Here is a 23,292-nt window from a genome sequence, read left to right as displayed (position 1 = left end):
CTCAATATCTGTGATACTCAATTCTCTCACAACTATCAATTTCTTTCTTCAAAGAAGCAGAGAGTATTATATCTGTGATACAGACAATTGTTATATTTGATGTGAAGACTGTCAGAAATGCACAGACTTCAGAGAAGCTGAACATCAGAGTATGTATAGTTGTAACAGAGTCTTGAAGACTGGTTATCTGCATGTGTAATCAGATACTTCTTATAAAGCTGTGTCTGCTCTCTCAGTTATACTGAAGTATTCAGCCTGAAAACAATTGAGATGCAGAGAGAAAGCTCATCTATTCAGATTAACTTCTGTCACAAATTCATAGCATTTGCATTGTCTTGATTACCTGGATTTTACAGGTACCTGAGAATTCATCTCTCATTGACAATGAGATTGCAGAAATGTGCTGCAGTGTGAGAATCATTGATAGAAAACCTAGACATATTCACATATGCCTGGTCAGAGATTGTGTGAGCAGAAGAGAAGTGATTATAGGCCTGTGAGACTGCAGAAGACACTGACAACATCAGAAGCTTCACAAGAACTGTCAGCTAGAATCTGTAAGAAATTACTTATGAGAAGACTTACAGCAAAGAGAGGGACTACACTGCTTGAAGCCAGGGACTGGCCTGAGAAAGGCAGAGGGTTGGCTGCTGACCTGAAGATCAGGTGCAGTGGCAGAGCTGAGAGAAATGAAGATGTAATTGTGAGTGACAGCATCCCTGCTTCATCAGCTGATAAAAAGCAATTAGAGAAGTTACAGGAATATTCATGAGAAGCTCAGCAGTAATCAGACATTGTTTATGAAGAGATTGAAATTGAAAAAATTTTTTATTCTTGAGAAGTTCTTGAATCAATACACAGATATTGTCAGAAACACTCTCTCTCTGTCATCTAGATGAAAACACTTCACAGATGAATGAGAATACTCATAGTTTGTGAGAATGAGAGCTGTTACAGAAAAAGAGAAAAGAAGATGAGATTCTGCAGACAGACCTGGAATATTTATACTACTCTAGAGAGGTTTGCTTACACTGTGAATAATTCTGCAGAACAGCCAGATCACTCTAGTAAATAAAAGTGATTATGAATCACAGACCTGAATCTTTCTATATAACTATAAAGAGTGATTGCAGACTGCAGATATCTTGATTTCACAATTCTATAGAGTTGATGAAAGAATGAAAAATTCCTCACAATTCTACAGTGTCAAAGAATAATAATTCATAAGAATGAGTGAAAGATTAACTTGTGAATATTTCTCTTTGATAAGAGTGATCTCATAGAGAGTGATTTATCTGTGAGATGAATCTGTGTAATGATTACATAAGAATCTTGTGAAAATAATTGAGAGTTAACTGAAACTCTTCTATATGAAAGATGTAAGATGAATCTGCATAGTAGTCAGAGAAGAATCTGTAGATCATAAAGAATCTTATAAAATAAGAAACTGAGTGACAGACTCTTTTCTCTTTATAATAATAAGGGATTTTTTCTCACTGAGATTTTTTATAGATGTGAAGGATTTTTAGTAAGTATCACTGCAGTGCTGAGCTGACTATGAAGTCACTCAGTGAAAGGCTTCACAGATAAAGCCTTAGAGAGAGAGAAGTATGTAAGAAATCTCACTTCTCATGAATTCTTTATCTCTATTTCTATCTCTTGTGTAACCAATAGAGCTAGCAGCCCTTGACTACACACAACTATATAGACTGGAGTTTGTGAATACTATTCACAACTCAGCTTGAATGCTATTATACATTTAACCTCTACATTTTATCTTTCTACTGTGAACACTTCTAGTAGTTAACAGTACATATCACGCCAAGCTGCAAACACCCGAATAATCGCCTGCGAGTACTTATTCTTACAAAATTCTCTTCTCTCTAATGAGTTTAACTTTGAAAAAGCTGACTGAAAGACAGTTGAAGAAAGTATAAAACTGTTAAAATCTGAAAGACAGAGTAAGCTATATTGAATTCCTGATCAAGATATCTTAAATAAAATGCTTAAGAATAGAGTGAAGCTTATTACATCTATTATTCTAGTAAGTGTTAAAGATAATATTTCAAAGAGAAAGTCTTCTGAGTATTCAAAACCTTGATAAAATGAGAATATTATATCTAAAAGAAAACAATTGACTACTGCTAGAAGAGATTGAAAGAATGATATAATTTCTGATAAAGAGTTCAAAACTGTTAGAAATGAATATTTTTCAGATATTAAAAGAGCTGAAATAGACTGCTGAAATAAATTTCTTGAAGAAGCATAAGAAAAGAAAGTTTTTAAAGCTTTTAACTATACTAAAACAAGAAGTGTAGCAAAACTTTCAATCTTAGAATATGAGTTTCACAATAAATTATATACAGCAAACTCTTTTGAGAAAAAATATCAAGCTTTTATAAGAACTCTCTTTTAAAACTCATCAGATTCAGAGAAAGAGAAAGAGAATATATCACTTCTCAACTATATTAATAAAAATGACTGAGAATAGCCTGATCTTACTCAAGATGAATTAAAGTCAGCTATCTTCTCAAGTTCAGTTAAAACTGCTGCAGGACCTGATTCAATTAATCACTTAATTATTCAAAATACATACTTCTACTTAAAGAATGAATATTTTAAGCTTTTTTTCAATCTCTTGAAAAATGAATATCATTCTGAATGCTGAAGAGAAGTCACTGAAGTGATTCTTATAAAATTTAATAGAAAAACTTCAATTCTTAAGTCATATAGAGTAATATCTCTATTGAACTGTCTAGAAAAGATTTTAGAAAAGATAATAGCTACTCAACTATCTTTTATAAGCTCTATCAGTAATTCTCTTTTATTCAGTGAATAAATAAGAGATAGAAAACAGTGTTCTGCAATTGATACTGTTCTCTCAGTTATTTATAATATTCAAATAACAAAGTATAAAGATCTGATCTCAACTGCAGTTTTTATTAATATAAAAGAAGCATTTAATTATGTTTCAAAGTCAAAGTTAATTCAGACTTTGAAGATGTTAAAACTGTCACTTTCTCTAATAAAATGTGTTAACTGTTTTATATCTAAAACAATTATACAACTTTTCTTTGATGAAATGAAATAAGATAAGACTGAGATAAAAATAGAAGTACTGTAAGAATCTTCAATCTCACTCATTTTATTTACAATATACACAGTATATCTATTCAAAAATAGAAATATAAGAATAGTATGATCTCTGAGTTATATGAATGATATTGATCTAGTCTACAGCTTAAAAACTATCAAAGAGAATTTAAAAGTGATTGAAGAAGCTGTAAAGAAAATCTTTATTAGAGTAGATATCAATCAAATTCAATTTAATATGAATAAAACTGAGTTAATTCATTTCTTTTCTAGATTCAATGAGAAAGAACTATCTCTAACTATTTTAAATGAAGAGATTAAACTCAGTGTAAATATCAAATAATTAGAAGTGTAATTAATCTCTAAGTTGAATTTTAAATATCACATTCAACAAAGAACTGTCAAGATAGAAAGACTATTAAACAATATAATCAGACTATCAAATACAGAGAGAGATCTATTCTTTCAGACTATGAGACAGTTATATATAACCTGTATTACATCAGTAGCTGATTATGAAGTTCAAGTTTAATGAAATAATCAAGAGAATTTCACTGAACTCTTTCAAAGTCTGTAAAACAGAGTCTTGAGAAGAATTCTAAGAGCATTCAAATCATCTTCTATTAAAGCAATGAAAATTGAAGCTTCAATTCCTTCTTCTGCTATTAGATTTGAAAAGACCTGTATGAACTATACTCTAAGAGTTATAAAGATGAGCTCAAATTATATAATCAGAGAAATAGTCTCTTCTTCATTTTCACTAATTAACTCTGAAAATGAACTGAATTGAAATAGATTTCTTGATTGAAATGAAAATAATTCTTCAAAGAAAATGTCTTCTCAACTATACAGACTATACTCTCTGATTAAAAATCAATTTTCTTCTTTAAATATTGAAAAAGTTGATCATGAGAAGTTATTTCTCTGAAGAGAAAAGCTTGAATCTCTTATAGACTTATAAATAAGTGAACTATCTAAAGAGAAAGAATATAAACAGCATTTGAAGAGAATTTCTACAATTAATATAAAAGACTCTATTCTGATTTATTCAGATGACTCAGAAAATGAGAATTTGAATAGATTAGATACAGACATTGCTTATACTGAAGATAATATTAATTTTATCTCAGATTTCTGAAATTTAGACTGTGAATCTGAAGTCTTTGATGCTGAACTATTTACAATAGTAAAAGCTTTCAAACTCATTGAAATAAAATCTTATAAAAGAGAAAATAGTTTAAAAGAGATATGAATATTCTCTGATAATCAAGCTGCTTTAAAAAGACTTAGAAATAGTCAGATTTATAGTAATTAAATGAATCTTGAACTGATCTTAAACTCTGTTTTAAAAATTCAAAATAGAAGAATATCAAAGCTGATAATTTATCTGTACTAAGTTTCTGCTTATATGAATATTCATGACAATGAATTGACTGATTCAGCTGTTAAAAAAGAGTGCAGAATTAAACAGATCTATTTAAAAAATTATATTCTGATCTTTTATAAAGAGAAAAATAAAAGAATCTTGTTTAGACAAGTGAAATGAAAGCTGACAGAAACAAAAGAAGAGTATACATTATTCAAGATTTAAAACAAAATTCAAGTGAAAATCTTGTTCAATTAAATGTAAAAAGAAAGTATTCTCATCTATAATATAGCTGAAACTAGAACATGGCTATTTCAAATCTTATATACAAAGATTTGATAATAGATTTAACTTAATAGAATGCTCATTCTGCAATGCAAATAAGAATTCTAAGTATATTATAATACACTGTGCATTATACAATAGTCTCAGAGTCAGATTGAAAGAGAAGTATAATCTAAATTAATTAATATAAGATTCTTATTCTCAACTGAGATAGAAATTAAATACTTAATAGACTTTCTATCAGAAACTCAAGCAGCTATAAGAAAATGACTAAATTCAGAAAGATCTGAATATGAAGAGGAGGAAATCAATCAGATATAGTCTGTTAAAATAGCTATATACTATTTTTTAATAATTTGTTTTATTACAGTCTCTCTTTACTTTATCTTTTCCTTTCAATTTCTTTCTATCTATCTATTTAATGTGTCTATCTTTAAGACTGTGTTCTCTTTTCCTTTGTCATGATATTATCAAATGATTTCAAAGTATCAGAAGATATTAAAACACTGTAATTTGTAAACAGTTTTTGTATTCTGAGCTGAAATTTTCTGATTTTGTATATCTGAAATTGATGAATGTATAATAGTTAACTTTACAAATATAGGAAAAACCCTGAGAACTTTTAGTTCTCAGGTAGATGTCATAGTCTCTGACTGTATACATCTATAATTGAAGAATAATAATAATAATAATAATAATAAGTCTCTCAGCTCTCAGATCTGAGTTCTCACATTCTGCTTATTATAAGAGCAGATTCTCAGTTTTCATTACTTAACTCATTCATTTCATAAGCTTTAGAGACACTACAGTGATCTGAAATTCTGAGTTTATCAATGCTTTTTATACTTGTAGAATAGCAGTACTGTGATGCAGTCTCTTCTTATAAGTAAGCATTTTTATCAGAGAAGTAACACATTCAGGTGTCAGCTTCAAGACTCTTAAGAAGGCTGTTGCTGACTCTGTCTATAACTTCTCAAATTTCTATTTTAGTTTGTTTAAACAGTTTATACAGAGATATTCTGATTTAGAACAGATAAAGCAGAGTCTCTTTTTCTTAATCTCTCTATTATACACTCTATTTACAGAAGCTTATGAAGCTCTTTCTCTCTACTCAGTAGTCAGATATGAATCTCTCTATATTTTATCATCTTTCTCTGATAAATCTATTCTCTGTTATTCTGATTCTCACAGAGTTGATCAGTGATTTACTCTCTACAGATCTATAACTCTCACAGTGATCTGTAAGCAGTAAATGAGAGTTATCAGTTTCTTCAGAGTTAAGAGCTTAGAGTCTTACTTAATAAGCTTATTCTGCATATTTTTATTCAGTCTCTTTATAAATATTATTATTCAGATCTTGTTTCAGAGCTCTATTTTCACAAATCTTAATTTATATTATAATTTCATGAAGTACTCTAAGTAGTCTTTATCAGATTTCTTATCTCTTTTTCTAATATTAATAATTACAGTTCAGATGTTCTCTGTCTGACTCACAGAGTTTCTTAACTTATTCTCTAAATAGATCTTAAGAATAGATTAGTAAGATCTCTTATAATTATTCTCTAGATAATTCAGTCAGTTCTTAACTTCAGTATAGTAAAAATCTGTCATTATATAGATAACAGCTTCTTCATCTTTCATATTACATAGTCAGACTTATGACTCAATTTCAAATACAAACTTATAAAAGCTTTTATAGATTATAATTCAGTAAGTAATCTTAAGTAATTACAGCTTAAGAAAGTTTCTTTTCAGTTTATAAGTATCTCTGAAGATTATGTTCAGAGACTCAGTTTAAGAGTGTTTATAAATAGTAAGCATTTCTTGTAGAAAAATAGCTTAATTCTGTAGAAGATACTTAAGAATATTCTTCACTGAGATGAATTTATTTATGAATTTGAAGAGTTTCTCTGTTACAGATATAGAGAATAATATCTTATAAGTGATTGATAAGTTCTCTGAGACTTCTTTTATAAGAATTATTCATAATTCAGATAACTGCTTCTGAGTGTCTGTAGTAAAGTTTACAGAGATTGAAGTATATAAGTTTCTAGTTCTTTCAGTTATAACAGATAATTACTGACTGACTGAGCTTGAAATGTAAGAATAAGTGCTTATAGGTGATTATTCAGGTGTTTACAGCTTGATATGATATATACTGTTAACTACTAGAAGTATTCATAGTAGAAAGATAAAATGTAGAAGTTAAATATATAATAGCATTCAAGCTGAGTTATAAATAGTATTTGTGAACTTCAGTCTATATAGTTGTGTGTAGTCAAGAGCTGCTAACTCTATTAATTACATGAGAGATAGAAATAGAGATAAAGAATCTGTAAGAAGTGAGATTTCTTACACTTTCACTGATATTCTCTTTATAAGATCTTATTATAAGATCAGAGTGACTAGTAAGTAAGCTTCTATCTGAGAACTTAGTATCTGCTTTTATAATTCAAAGGTTGCTTGAGCCAGCGTACAATTACAGGCGTACACCGGCTTCTTATATATTATATACTAAATTAATTAGTGGCCGCTATAGCCCTCTTTACATTCATAAGCAAGTTTAAAAGTAACTGTGTTATTATTCAACAGTTGTACATTCTTCTGAATCACATTCTTTCTTATTAGATTCAGTCATACTTATATAATTATAATGTTCACTCTAGCTTCATGCGGATTAGCATATCACTAGTGTTTACAATTCTGTGAGCTATTCTGATTTAGCTAGCATTCTGCATACACTCTTACAAAGAAACTTTCACTATACTATATTACTTATTTACTAACTTTTCTCATTCTTCAATTATCTTCTTCATCATTATCATTATTGAACATTATCATCTCATTCAAGATTTCTACTTCTTTCTTCTATTCAACTCTTTCTATCTGTCTATCTATTACATTGTATGCATTTCTGGCAATAATCTCTTATTCTTATAATAAGTATTATTATAGTGCTCATACTGAACAGTTCATTAGCAGTAAGTGTAATATATTGTGAAACATGATCAGAACTTGCTTATCTTCTAATAATTGTCAGAATATATTATTATAAATGACACATCTTCTTCATCTTCTTATACACTCTTAACTGTTTTTCTTCTCAGTGAGCTTCTGATTGTGTTTTCTGACATGATTTTGCATAAACACAGATACTGATATGTTTATTTTTATTTATATAGAATCTTTATATATTGACAGATCTGTGTCTATCAATGATAGTAAACTCAATATTGAATCATTGATTGAGAACTTGAAGAATGTGATAATGAAGAAATTATTTATATTATATATAACTAAGTCTCTTATATCTCTCTCTGTCTCTTCTACTGCTTCTTTCTCTACTGCTCTCTCTTAATCTTCTACACTTATCTCTGTGTCTGATTCTCTCACTTCTGCTACTTCTGTTCTTACAACTCTCACTTCTGCTACTTCTGATTTTACTGTCTCTGCTTTCATTATTATCTCTCTCTATTTCAAGAAGATGTTGTATAGACTTAATGAATTATATTTATTAGTATATACACTTCTGTCTTTCTTACTGACTTCTAGAATAATTTATTGTATAAAGACTGTATATGATATAACTATCTGAAGCTTGATCACAGATACTGATTATTATATTCATTTTAAATATTCATGATGAGATAATTATTTATTTATATCAGAGAATTACTTTCTCTCTTAACAGTGTTAAGATTATAAGTCTTTTCTCTTTTCATCTTTTCTTTCTAACACTGATTTTTCTGTTCTTAGAGAAAATTGTTATGAGTTTTACTATGTATAAAGTTATAGTATTCACAGATATTAAGAAACTTTTCATAACTGTTAAATTTAATATTATAAGTACATCTGCTCTGATAAATTTCTTTAAGATGATAGATCTGTATTAATCTATTCTCTAATATTTATTGTCTGACTTTGTGATGCAGATAAAAGATATCTGTGTTTTCAGAAATGAAAATATGAATATTATACTTTTTTACACTCACAGATATAAGACTCATACATCTTATCTGAGATATTATTATAAGAATAAGCTGTTTGTATACTGTATTCTACTTTCTGTATTCTTCTGTGTTTTTCTCTCTCTTTCTGAGAAGTCTTGTATATATTGTAATTATATGTACAACTCTAAGATCAGTAGATGTTTATTTAATAACTGTTCTTATCTCTGATTTTACAGTTTTTATACACTAATAATAGTTCTTAGTTACTTCAGCATCAGAGATCATTTTAATTGAAGATAATAATACTGCTAAAACTACTCTCTCTTACTCTTAAACTTCTTCTATCACTTTCTCTTTCTTCTCTGTAGAGAAGATTGTGTACACACTGAGTTATAAATGTTCAGTCTCAGATAACTTCTGTCATTATTTATCTGATTCTGTATCTTCTTCTTCTTCTGTTTCTTCTATCTCTACTCTCTCTGCTCTGACTTCTGATTCTGTGAGTTTCATACTCTTCTTCAATTTTTCTACACATACACATATACATTTCTATATTGATATTTCAGTCAATCTTGTGATAAATAATATTAATGTCATATACAGAGTGATAGAGAAATCAGAGATATGTATAATATTATTATAAGAGCAGCTTGTAACTCTCAAATCTCTTATAAATCTCAAGTTTTGAGATTTTCTTTGTTTTTGATGTTTTTTTGAGTGATATGGCATTGAAAATAGATTAAATGTGTGATATATGAAAATGAATGAAGTGTATATAATAATATTTATCTTTTATAGCTGACTCTTACAGTTGATGATTAATTCATTATCTCTTTTCTTTTCTTACACTTTTTCTTTATCTATTAGTCACTACTCTTATACAATCTCTATATAATACAGTGTTTAATAACTAGATTCAGCAGCTTTCATCTTTTGTAATTCTGTCTTATGTATTATACTGTCTCTCTTCACCTGCTCAGATCACTATAGTGAATAGCTTATTAAAACTAATCTCATCTGATCTCTGAGTGTTCTTAGAGGTTGAGATGACTTAATCTTATATATCTGTGAATATTTTAGATAGTTTATTCTCTGTGATCTCTGCAATTGAACTGATATAAATAGTTAAATTCAACTCTGAATTTCTTTTTCTTCTGCAATCTGACTCATATACAAGTCTGCTACTTTGAGACTGCTCTTTACTATATTATATCTGCTGTCTGCAGTGCATTATCATATAATCAGCTATAGTCTTATTACTTATTAAAGTATAATATTTATTTGATTTCTTCATTACTTCTCATTCTTTTCTTATAATTATGAAAAGATCAGAATAAGTGAGATTATCTGATTTGTAAGTATCTATGATTTCTCTTATCTTATGAGACTTTTTAATTGTAAGTCTCTTCTTTTTCAATGCTGATGATAGTACTGTAAATAATTATAATTCACTCAGATCTTGTATCTTTACTTTTATAAGTTATGAATTATTTATTAAGTTGTGTAAGATCTGTCTCTCTGATTCTTTCAATGTGTATATTCTCAGAGAATATGATTTGAGTATTTTATATGACTTAAATTATCTAGATTGAAACTTCTCAGAACTCTCATTACATACAAGAACTTATATTTTTATCTTGAGACTTAATTTCTTAACTAGTGAGTCTTGTATTCTTTTTAATTGAATTACTTAATTCAGGAGTAACTTGTTAGCTTTTGCATGTGTGTGACTGATCTCTTTCAATCTTGATTCTGTGTCTGTGACTGTTGTGTCTGCAACTGCTACTACTGTGTCTGTAACTGCTGTTTCTGCTGTGTCTATGACTATTGTATCTGTAACTGCTGTTCTCTCTCTCTTCTTTTCTGAAGCATTCTCTGAAATGCGCGGATGCAATTCATACAACAGATAGAATGATGAATGCTTGAAGACTATATACTGTTAAATTCATGTGATTAATAGTGCCTGTCTGAGATATTCATCTTATAGTCTTATAGACTTACTCACTAGATATTTTATCAGTATATTATCTAAGATTTTATTCAAGTATTTCATCTTTCTGTTCATTTGTGAATGATATGACATTGTTCTACAATGTCTTATCTGTAACTGGCTCATGAAATGCCTCACTGCTTCTTCTACAAGATTCATACTATTATCAGTTAGAATCTCATGTAGTATTTCATAGTTAATATAGATCTTATTATATAGAAACTTCATTATTATCTTCTCTGTTATGTCTGAAACTGCTTTTATAACTGATCAGTCAGTAGTATAATTAATAGCAGTGATTATTCATTGATTTTCATTTGATGTTTATAATAATATGTCTATGAGATTCATCTCTTATTATTTAAACAGTTGTATTATATACTTTATCTGATATTGCACTTTCTTGTATTCTAATTCTTTCTTAGATTCTTTCATAATCTGATAATTCAGATACTTGTAAGTGTATATCTGAATGTTCTCAGTCATGCTTAATTAGACTGACCGTGTGACCGTGTCTGAGATCAGAATCAAACTTTACAGTTATTATATTATCTAAAAGCATTACTTCTGATCATAGTTTGTGTTCATTACATTGATTTCAAATCATGTTATTTCAAATATTAAAGATCTCAGATTCACTTTTCAAATAAAAATCTAGTCTCAGATAAAGAATATATTTAAATTCTTAGTCACATTTTCATTCTGATCTCATTATTAAGAATGATATTAAATAAGACTATGAAATCACTTCTCACTTATATAATATCATAATATAGTACTCATTTGTTGAAAATTCAATAGAGAGTGTTATCAAATATCATTACTTTTCTAAACACAGATTATAATTCATATAATTTTAATTATAAAAAAAATATAAAATACAAAAAAAAAACAAAAAATAAAAAAAAAAAAAACAAGAAAAAATCAGAATGAATAAAAAAATTAAAAATAAAAAATTAAAAAAATTAAAAATAAAAAAAATTAAGATTGCAGAGCTGTAGTATCTCTAAAATACTTACTTCTCAGAGTCTTTGTAATATTTATTATTAACTGTGTATCTCTTATAGTGAGAGTAATATGATCATGATAAGTCATTATCTTAATATTATTTAATAAATAATCAGTATATATCTGTATAAATGTAAATATTTAGAAAATATACACTTAAAAAGTGTGATCAGAATGAACTCTGCTGTCACTTGAATAATATCAAGAACAGAATGCTGAAATCAATGATTCTTCTCATCAATTTCACAGATAAGATAAGTGAAGATGATCTTGAAAAATATAAGATTCTCTGACTTCTGATAAAAACAGATCTCACAGAGAGACTCTATTTTCATAATATCAGAGACTGAGTATTATTAAAAAGCATTACTTTCATGCAATATATATACACTTACTGTAATAATTCACTCTCTGCATATGTGACTGAGAGTTACAGCTTTCTTATATCACATGACTCTCTCTGAGATGCTGGTGCTGATTTGCAATTCACACAGTCTCTCAGTTCAGTATATACTATGTGTATATAGCTCTGTGTACTGAGACTGTGTTAATTATTATGATCTGATGTGATACTCACTTTTCGCGGATTATGTTTCATTTAAGAAGAGAGAAGAAGATGTGACTGTGATTTTATTAAGAGAGAATAAATAATTAGTAATATTGAATATAATTTAATTCTTCTGTATTTAAAATTTGATTAGTCTATACTCTTCAATTTAAGAGTTTCTAAGAGTGTTTTAATAGTTTTCATACTGACTTGAACTTAGTGATGTGATTCAAAGGTTGCTTAAGCCAGCGTACGATTACAGGCGTACGCCGGCTTCTTATATATTGAATCTCGTACGTGAAATTAATTAGTTGCCACTAGAGCCCTCTTTACATTCATACACTAGTAGTTTGAAAGCAGCCGCGTTATTATCTGACAGTTGTACATTCTTCCAAATCACATCCTCTCTCATCAGATTCAGTCACACTCATGTGACCATGTTATATATTCTAGCTTCATGCGGATTAGCTTGTCACTAGTGTTTCACAATTATGTGATCTATCTCTGATTCAGCTAGCATTTCATGTATACTCTTATAAAGAAACTTTTATTATATTACATCACTCATTCACTAACTTTTCTCATTCTTCAATCATCATCTTCATTATTATTATCATTGAATGCTATCATCTCATTCAAGATTTCTACTTCTTCTTCTATTCAACTCTTTTCATCTATTCATCTATCACATTGTATGCATTTCTGGTGATGACTCTCTATTTCTATAACAAGTGTCATCATAGTGCTCATACTGAGCAGTTTGTGTTGGCCCTTACGGCCGTTGCGGTTAGCGATCTCACTAGATCACATGACCCACCACTATAATATGTTCCTGTAGATAGATCTATCAATACAACCTTCAACTATTCTACAGGTTATAGTCTGAATGGCACATTTTTCTTTTTAGAATGTTGTATCAACATATTTTTGACACAGATAGTTCACTCTTTTTGAAAAGACTCTTACTCTTTATTAGAGATATTTCATTTTCCCTGAATCTGTCAGTCAGTGAATTCATATACTTTATATTTTTGAGAAAGTGCATTCTTCATTGTGAAGAATATCACTTTTTATTTTTTTTTTTTTTTACACATCTAGAAGAAGCAGAGCCACCTTGATATGAGTGATACACCTGTTACTTCAGAGTCCAGCTCAAGGCCCAGGATCACACACTTCACTAGACAACTCATTGATAGAATGATCACTTATTATGAGAAAGCTCCTGACTTGCAAGATGAGGCTGAGGTCAGTTTTCGCCAGAGTATGAAATTTGATGATGATGAGACAACAGAGGAACTTCAGGACAAAGAAAAGCAGAGTCAACATTCATCTGTGAAATCTATTCATTTCAACTCATTGAATCCTTCACCATTCCCCATCTCTGGAATGCTGACTTTTAATGATGATCTGAATCAACCTATCTACTGCACCGCAGGCAATCTTATGAATCTTATGCAGATGATGCTATGAAATCAAATGGCTGCAGCTGAAACTGCTCAACATCTCACTACATCTGTCTCTGCACAAAGAGACACTACAAGAAATGAGTTATGAGAATATCAGAAGGAAGTCAAATATGCACTAGACATCAAATCAGTGATCACATTTAATGACTCTAATTATGATGTCTGACATGTTGATATGTTGACTGATGCAGAAGTTATTGATGAAACTGACATTCTATTGAGAACTCAATGAGAATCCTCTTTTACACATTATATTAACTCTGAGAAGTGAAGGATCTGTTCTAAGTCTCTATATAGACACATGCTATTAAGTCTTATTGAAAACATTCAAACTACTATTGAAACCTTGGAAGCTGACAATGCTGCAGCCCTGTGAGACAAGATCAATGTGGAATATGCAATATCACTGGCTGAAGAATGAGTTAATATCTTCAAGGAATTGATAAAATTACAAGTCAAGGAGAATGATTATCTTACTTTTCAGAGATATTTCTGCTATCTTGTTACCTGTCACAAGGAGCTCTGTCAGAGCACTGAGAATGTATATCATGATCTTTTCCTCAATAACCTACAAGATTACCAAAGACTGTTTATCAAGACATGTTTGAATGAGTTTTTCTCCACTGGCCAGGGACTCATTGTTAACATTGATATCAATGATTTGATGAAGCAACTGATCAATCATACATTCAAGAAGATTATCACTGAGTGAAAAAAGCAGCCTCAGGCTGATTCTGTGACTGCAAAAAAGGACAAAGATAAGAACAAAGATAAGAACAAAGATGAGGATAAAAGCACATCTGTATGAAAGTACACTCACTGCAGAAGATATAGACATACTGTTGACAGATATTTCATCTTACACTCTGATAAAAAGAGAAAGAAGAATGACAAGAAGAATGATAAGAAGAAAGAGAAGAAGAATGACTTGATGAGTTCTCAATCAGCAGTAAATGCAGCAATTATAAAGATTGAGTTCTATTTCTCTTTCACAGTCACTGAAAAATCATTCTCTAGATCTTGGTATTTGAACACATGTGCAAGCCTGAATATGACAGGTGAGCTTCATTCTTTCTCAAATATCAAACCTTTTAATGATAACATCTCTGTCAATTCTGCTACTGGGGGAACTGAGTTTGTTAAGAAGATTAAGACTGTCACCTTGAAGATTGAGAGTGATGATATTAACTTGCAGAATGTTCACTATATTTCTAATATTACAGTTAATCTGCTCTCATTTGCAAAGCTTGAAGATCAGGGATTTCAATTTACATTGTCTTTCACTATTCCCTCTTTTTTCATTTGCAGAGTCTTAAACAGTGTTATTTTTCATGCAGTCTGAACCGCTCAGAACAACATATATAAGATCAACAAACAGAAGTTCAATGAGGATTCCAATCATCTGAACAGAGCAGTCAAGTATATTGCGATGATGCCTCATGAGTACAATTTTGATTGAAAAGTTGATCTTTCTGTGGCTGCTGTCACTACTGTTAATAATGTTGATTCTGCGGACATGAATACAGGTCTCAAGACACAGACATCAAAGATATCAAAGACTCTTTTGAATTGGCATTACAACCTCAGTCACATTCATGCTGATGCTATAATTGCTATGGCCAAGGATTCTCATACTGGAGTCATAATTAAGGGTTCTAAGACTAAGTTCTTTTGCAAGGAATGTGTCAAGGCTGGTATGACATGAGATTATTTGAAAACACTGATGCCTAGATCTATCCGACTCATTGAGAAGGTCCATATTGATCTTGCAGGTGGCAGATGTACATTGGAAGATCTCTCTGACCATCTCTTAGAGTCCCGCCAGAGGACCAAATACTGGATGCTTATCACCTGTATGCAACTCGCTACTGTTGGGTATATTTTTTGAAGTTCAAGGATGAAGCTGTTCAATACTTTGAGTTGTGACTCAGATTCATGGGTAATCTCGGGTATACAGCCCCTGCTTTTCTACAGACTGATATTGATGGTGTTTTCCAATCCACATGTATGCACACAGTTATGAATTCATATGATATTAAATGGGAATCAACAGCATCACATTCATCACATCAGGATGGTGTTTCTGAATGTGAAATCCACACTATCATGAGATGAGTTAGAGCTGCTCTTTTGAAAGATAATCTTTCTAAGAAGTTCTGGGCAGATGTTCTAGAGACAGTGATTGTAATAATCAATAATACTCTCATATCTACAGTTCTTTACAACTCAAAATTTTGGCCCTCTACTGCAGAGATCTCTGTGATTCCAAGTCCATATAAGATTCTTTAATGTGCACTTACAAATACCCCGCTGAATGTAAGGCATTTTCATCAATTGAGTGCAGAGGTTTTTGTTCACTTACATGAATCCCAGCAGCCCGCGGATAAGCTTTCTTCACATGCCAATTCCTATTGTATCATTGGATTCAGTGGCACATTGATATATCGCCTATGACATCCTGAATCTGACAAGATTATTGTCAGTAGTGATGTGAGGTTTCTGATCACTGAAAAACCAGTTGTCACATCTGTGGCACTCATTAATAATGCCAGTGAACTGGAACCTGATATTCATCTGGTTGATGATGAAGATGCTCCTGACATTGATGATTCAAATTCTACATGGTTGCGGCCCGCGAAATTGCTGGCTACTTACACTTCAAGCCCCATTACAGGCAACCTCCCGAAGTTCTACAAGAATGCCACATCTCAGCCAGGGGGGATAGGAGATTATTGGAAGAAGTCCATGCAACATGAGATTACTGACCTGGAGAGATGCAATACATGGAGTTTGATCCCTAGATCTGATATCTTGAGAGGTGAACTGATTGCTCCAGGCTGTTGAGTGTTTCTTGAGAAAGATAGGCTCACAGACCTGAATGCCAATTCTGATGATATTCTTAGAAAATTGTGTTGAGTGATTTGTAGTAACTGACTTAAGAAGAGTTCTAGAGAAGAGATCTACACTTCTGTCATCACTGATACTGTTAATCATATTCTTTTTATAATAGCAGTACTACGCAGTTGGACACTCTGTTAAGTGAATATAGTGATGACATATCTTCATGAGCATCTCACTAAGAAGGTCTATATGAGACAACTCATCAGATTTGAGACAGGTTCGCTGAAAATGCTTGTCTGCGCGGTTGAGAGTAGTTTATACAGCCTGAACCCTGCAGTGAAGATCTGATATAATTACTTAACAGCTCTGTTGAGTGATCTTGAATTTACAGTCAGCACCCATGATCCAGCACTCTGATATTATACATTCAGACATCACCTCTATATGATAATCTACATTGATGATCTCAACATCATATTCAAAGCTCCTGAGAATGCTGATTGGCTAGTGAGTATGCTCAGTGAGAAATTGAAAGTCAAGAATCTACATCAGCCAACCAAGTATTTGAGTATGAAGATCAATTGTTCAGACAAGAGAATTGATTTGACACATTGTCAATATATCAAGTGCCTTGTTGAAGATTTCTATCTTGATAATGCAGCTGTTGTCAGAATATCTATGAAGAATGAATTTCACATTGACAATTTCCCTATATCTGAGAAAGAGGCTGGTTTCACAATTCAGTAATATTAACATGATGTGAATTGCTTGTAATATCTCACAGTCAAAACACATTCTGATATCACTCATGCTGTCTCACTACTCACTCAACAGAATATTGATTCAATATCTCAATGTTGGAAGACCCTATTACACATCATACATTATTTGAAAGGAATCATGGATCTGGGCATTTTCTATGAATGCGGCCTGTATGAGAGGTTCATTCCTACTGATCTTTTCATTACCCCTGATTTCCCTGATGATTCCTACCTATTCTTCAGCTACTCAGATTCTGATTGAGCCGGTCCCTTGAATGATGATAGAAAATCAACATCCAGCTACATTTTTAAGCTCGCAGATGGCTCAATTTCATGGCATTCAGTGAAGCAACCTTGTGTATCTCTAAGTTTCAATGAGGCTGAATATGTGGCTCTTAGTGAGGCAGTCTGCGAGGCAACATGGATTCAGAACCTCATGATTGAGCTTGGCTTCATCACTACATCTCTAATACAGATTCTCGCTGATAATAAGAGTGTCATAGATCTCACAAAGGTAGCAGCCATTACAGTCTGAAGTAAACACATTGACATGTGTTTTCATTTCTCACATTGGCAGTTGAATCAGAGGGTCATTGATTTAGAATACATTCCCATCACTCAGATGACGGTGGATGAACTCACTAAACCTCTAGACAATGTGACATTTGCGCGATTCATGGTTTTGCTAGGTCTTACAGGCATAAAAGTTGGGAATGTTTAATTTTACATTTGTATTTGGTTTTGACAGACTATCTTGGTGGTTTGAGTGTTTTTGTATGTAATTCTTGTTATCTTGAGAGGGGGTGTTGGCTCTTACAGCTGTTGCGGTTAGCAATCCCACTAGATCACATGACCCACCACTATAATATGTTCCTGTAGATAGATCTATCAATACAACCTTCAACTATTCTACAGTTTGTTAGCAGTAAGTGTAATACATTATGAAATGTGATCAGAACTTGTTTATCTTCTAACAATCATCAGAACAATGTATTATTATGAATGATAATACATCTTCTTCATCTTCTTGTATACTCTCTTCATCTTCTCATATGTTCTTGACTGTTTCTCTTCTCAGTGAGTTTCTGATTGTGTTTTCTAACATAATTTTGCATGGATGCAGATGCTGATATATTGTTTTTATTTATATAGAATCTTCATGTATTGACAGATCTGTGTCTGTCAATGATAGTGAACCTGATGTGAAATCATTGATTGAGAACTTGAAGAACATGATAATGAAGAAATTGTCTGTGTCATGTGTGACTGAGTCTTCTGTGTCTTCTCTTGCCTCTTCTGCTACTTCTCAATCTTCTACACTTATCTCTGTGTCTGATTCTCTCACTTCTGCTACTTCTGTTTCTGTGATCTCTACTTCTGCTACTTCTGGTTTTACTGTCTCTGCCTTTGTTACTAGCTCTCTCTGTTTCAAGAAGATATTGCATAGACTTGATGAATCATGTTTCTCAGTGTATATACTTCTACTCTTCTTACTGATCTCTAGAACAATTTATTATATGAAGATAATGTATAATACAACTATCTGAAGTTCAGTTGCAGATGCTGATTATTATATTTATTTTAAATATTCATGATGAGACAATTATTCATTCATATCAGAGAATCATCTCTCTCTTTAACAGTGTTGAGATTGTAAGTCTTTTTCTTTTTCATCTTTTCTTTCTGATGCTGATTTTTCTGTTCTTAGAGAAAATCATTATGAGTTTTGCTGTGCATGAAGTTATAATATTCACAGATATTAAGAAACTTTTTACAACTGTAAAGTTCAATATTATGAGAATATCTACTCTGATGAATTTCTTCAGAATGATAGATCTGTATCAGCCTATTCTCTAGTATCTGTTATCTGACTTCATGATGCAGGCAAAAGATATCTGTGTTTTCAGAAATGAGAACATGAATGTTGTACTCTTTTACACCTGTGAGTGTGAGACTCATACACCTTGTCTGAGATGTTATCATGAGAATGAGTCATTTGCATGCTGTGTTCTGCTTCCTGCATTTCTCTGTGTCTCTCTCTCTCTTTCTGAGGAGCCTTGTGTGTGTTGCAATTATATATACAACTCTAAGACTAGTGAGTGTTTATTCAGTAACTGTTCTCACTTCTGATTTTGCAATTTTTATATACTAACAATGATTCTTAGTTACTTCAGTGTCAGAGATCATTCTGATTGAAGATGATAATGCTGCTGAGACTATTCTCTTCTGCTCTCAAGCTTCTTCTGTTGCTTTCTCTCTCTTCTCTGTGAGAAAGATTGTGCACACACTGAGTTGTAAGTGTTCAGCCTCAGATAACTTCTGCTATTATTTGTCTGATTCTGTATCTTCTTCTTCTTCTGTTTCTTTCATCTCTGTCTTTTCTGTCCTGACTTCTGATTCTGCAGGTCTCACACTCTTCTTCAATTTCTCTATATATATATGTACACATTTCTATATTGGCATTCCAGTCAATCTTGTGATAAATAATATTAATGTTGTACACAGAGCAGTAGAGAAATCAGAGATGTATACAGTGTTATTGTAAGAGTGACTTACAGCCCTTGAATCTCTTACAGATCTTGAGTTTTGAGATTTTCTTTGTTTTTGATATTTTTCAGATGATATAGCATTGAAAATAGATTAATATATAGTGTATGAAAATGAATGAGATGTGTATAATAATATTTGTCTTTTACAGCTGACTCTTACAGTTGATGATCAATTCATTATCTCTTTTCTTATACTTTTTCTTTATCTGCTAGTCACTACTCTTATGTGATCTCTATATAATACAGCATTCAGTGACTAGGTTCAGCAGCTTTCAACTTTTTATAATTCTGTCTCATGTATTATACTGTCTCTCTTCACTCACTCAGATCACTACAGTGAACAGTCTATTAAAACTAATCTCACTCAATCTCTGAGCATTCTCAGAGGTCAAGATAACTTAGTCTCACATATTCATGAATGTTTCAGATAGTTCATTCTCTGTGATCTCTGTGATTAAACTGATGTAAACAGTTGAATTCAACTCTGAATTCCTTTTTCTTCTATGATCTGATTCATATGCAAGTCTGTCACTTTGAGATCACTCTTTACTGTGTTATGTCTGCTGTCTGTGATGTATTATTATATGACTGACTACAGTCTTATCACTTATTAAAGTGTGATATTCACCTGATTTCTTCATTTCTTCTCATTCTTTTCTTATAATTGTGAAAAGATCAGAATAAGTGAGATCATCTGATTCATAAGTGTCTATGATTTCTCTTACTTTGTGAGACTTTTCAATTATCAGTCTCTTCTTTTTTAATACTGATGATAGTACTGTGAATAATTATAATCTGCTCAGGTCTTGCATCTTTGCTTTTATAAGTTATGAATCATTGATTAAGTTATATAAGATCTGTTTCTCTGATTCTTTCAATGTGTACATTCTCAGAGAATGTGATTTGAGTATTTTATATGACTCAAATTATCTAGATTGAAACTTCTCAGAACTCTTATTATGTACAAGAACTCACATTTCTATCTTGAGACTCAATTTCTTAATAAATGAGTCTTGTATTCTTTTTGATTGAATTGCTCAGTTCAGAAGTAACTTGTTAGCTTTTATGCATGCATGGCTGATCTCTTTCAATCTTGATTCTGTGTCTGTAACTGTTGCATCTGCAACTGCTACTGCTGTGTCTGTAACTGCTGTTTCTGCTGTATTTGCAACTGCTGTTCCTGCTGCATCTGCAACTGCTCCCTCCTCTACCTTTTTCAAAGCATTCTCCGGGATGCGCGGATGCAATTCATACAACAGATAGAATGATGAATGCTTGAAGACTGCATGCTGTCAAATCTGTGTGACTAATAGCACCTGCCCGAGATATTTATCTCATAATCTCATAGGCTTGCTCACTAGATATTTCATCAGCATGTTGCTCAAGATTTCATTCAAGTGTTCCATCTTCCTGTTTATCCGCGGGTGATATGATGTTGTTCTACAATGTCTTGTCTGTAACTGGCTTATGAAATGTCTTACTACTTCTTCTATGAGATTCACACTATTATCAGTTAGAATCTTGCGCGGCATTTCATAGTTGACATAGATCTCATTATGTAGAAACTTTGTCATCATCTTCTCTATCATCTCTGAAACTGCTTTTATGACTGATCAGTCAGTAGTGTAATCAATAGTAGTGATTATTCATCAATTTTCATTTGACATTTGCAGTAATATATCTATGAGATTCACTCTTCATTATTTGAACAGTTGTATTGTACACTTCATCTGATATTGTACTTTCTTATGTTCTAATCCTTTCTTAGATTCTTTTACAACCTGACAATTCAGACACTTGTGAGTGTATATCTGAATATTCTCAGCCATGCTTGATCAGTACACTCTTAGTTTAAGTATACTCATGAGTTCAGAGCTTTCTAAGTGACTGAATTCTTTGTGCATGTGAGCTATCAAGTTATGTTGAAATGAAGATTCTAGATAGAGAGCTTCTGTATATTCTAGATTGTGATAAAGTATAATGTTGTTTTTCAATTTTCTCAGCTTGAAATTTGAAAGTATCTCTTCTACTACTTTTGTGAGATGCTTATTATCTGATATCTTGTCATTCTTCAAGTAAGAGATTATAATATTCACTCATTCTGATTTCTTGCATTCTCTCAGCATGTTTAATATGAATGTCTCTTGTACCTGGTTCACAGAACTCTCATTCATGAAATCAGATCTGTGACTGATTGTGTCAGATATCACTATATCTGATTTCTTTCAGTATTTGATATGAAGATTGTATGCTTAGAACTCTGAGATTCAATGTGCTAAGTGTTTGAAAGATTTTGTCATTGATTGTAGATAGATAAGACTTTTATAATCTGTGATCACTGTTGTTATATATCTGTTGTTAATATATCTATTTCACAATATCAGCACATGCTTTATTACTAGCAATTTCTTTTCATACACTGAGTAATTAAGCTTGGCATCTGATAGTTTCCTACTATTGTACATCACTGAGTGCAGCTTGCTGTTCTTACTCATCTGTAGAAGAGCATCTTTGATAGCTTATTCAAATATGTCTATCTCAATATAGAAAGATTTATCATGATCTGATTGAATAAGCACTGAGAATGTTATTATATATTTTCTCAGTGTGAGAAAAGCCTCTTCACATGCAGCATTTCAGATGATTGAATGAAACTTCTTCTTTCACAGATTTACATCTGTTTCTCTTAAGAAATCTGAGAGTGATACAGATATTCATGCAAAATCCTTGATAAATCTGTGATAGTATGAGATCAATTCAAGAAACTGTTATACATGATGTATATTTCTCAGCTGCAGTCAATTCACTATAACATTCAATTTCTTCAGAATGAGGTGTATACAGTCATCACTCACTACATATTCTATGAACTTCAACTCTTTCATTTCAAACACACACTTGATTGATTTAATGTAGAGCTTATACTCTGCCAGAGTTATAAGCACTTTATCAAGATACTTCAGATATTTATTGTATAAGTTTGAAAAGACTAGAATGTCATTGAGATATATGAGACATGAGGTTTCATTCTATTTATGAAGAATTATATTCATCATTATTTAAAAGATGATAAGTACATTTATCAGACTGAATGACATTGTCAGAAATTCAAACTTTTCTCATTGCATATTAAACACAGTTCACAGAACTGACAGTTCATCTATGTAAATCTGTCAGTATTCTGAGAGAAGATCAATCTTTGATAGATATTAAGTGTTTCTGACTGTATTCAACTGTTGTTGAATCTGTGACAGTGAATATTCATTCTTGATTATAAGCTTGTTGAGTGCTTGATAATTAATACACATCTGCCACTTCTCATCTGCCTTTTTCACAAATAGAACTGAAAAGCCTCACACACTTGATGAGAATTGTATGAGATCATATTCTAGAAGGTCTGTGATCTGATGCTTCTGTTCTTTAAGATGTGTTTGTG

The 23,292-nt window shown here is 31.4% G+C and overlaps 1 protein-coding gene across 1 annotated transcript; it reads left to right on the top strand.

Annotated features, from left to right (window-relative positions):
• Window positions 1-13,315: 13,315 nt before the first annotated feature.
• Window positions 13,316-13,709, top strand: BDCG_17071 (uncharacterized protein; the record flags this gene model as incomplete). Its single annotated transcript, XM_045426235.1, has 1 exon — window positions 13,316-13,709. The coding sequence occupies exon 1, from the start codon at window positions 13,359-13,361 to the stop codon at window positions 13,707-13,709; it is 351 nt and encodes a 116-aa protein (XP_045281146.1). The 5' UTR covers window positions 13,316-13,358.
• Window positions 13,710-23,292: the final 9,583 nt, after the last annotated feature.

Source organism: Blastomyces dermatitidis (genome assembly GCF_000003525.1).
Source record: "Blastomyces dermatitidis ER-3 genomic scaffold supercont1.5, whole genome shotgun sequence".
NCBI classification, from domain to species: Eukaryota; Fungi; Ascomycota; class Eurotiomycetes; order Onygenales; family Ajellomycetaceae; genus Blastomyces; species Blastomyces dermatitidis.
Note: the sequence above shows the minus strand (reverse complement) of the source record. Positions and strands in the feature narration are given on the sequence as shown.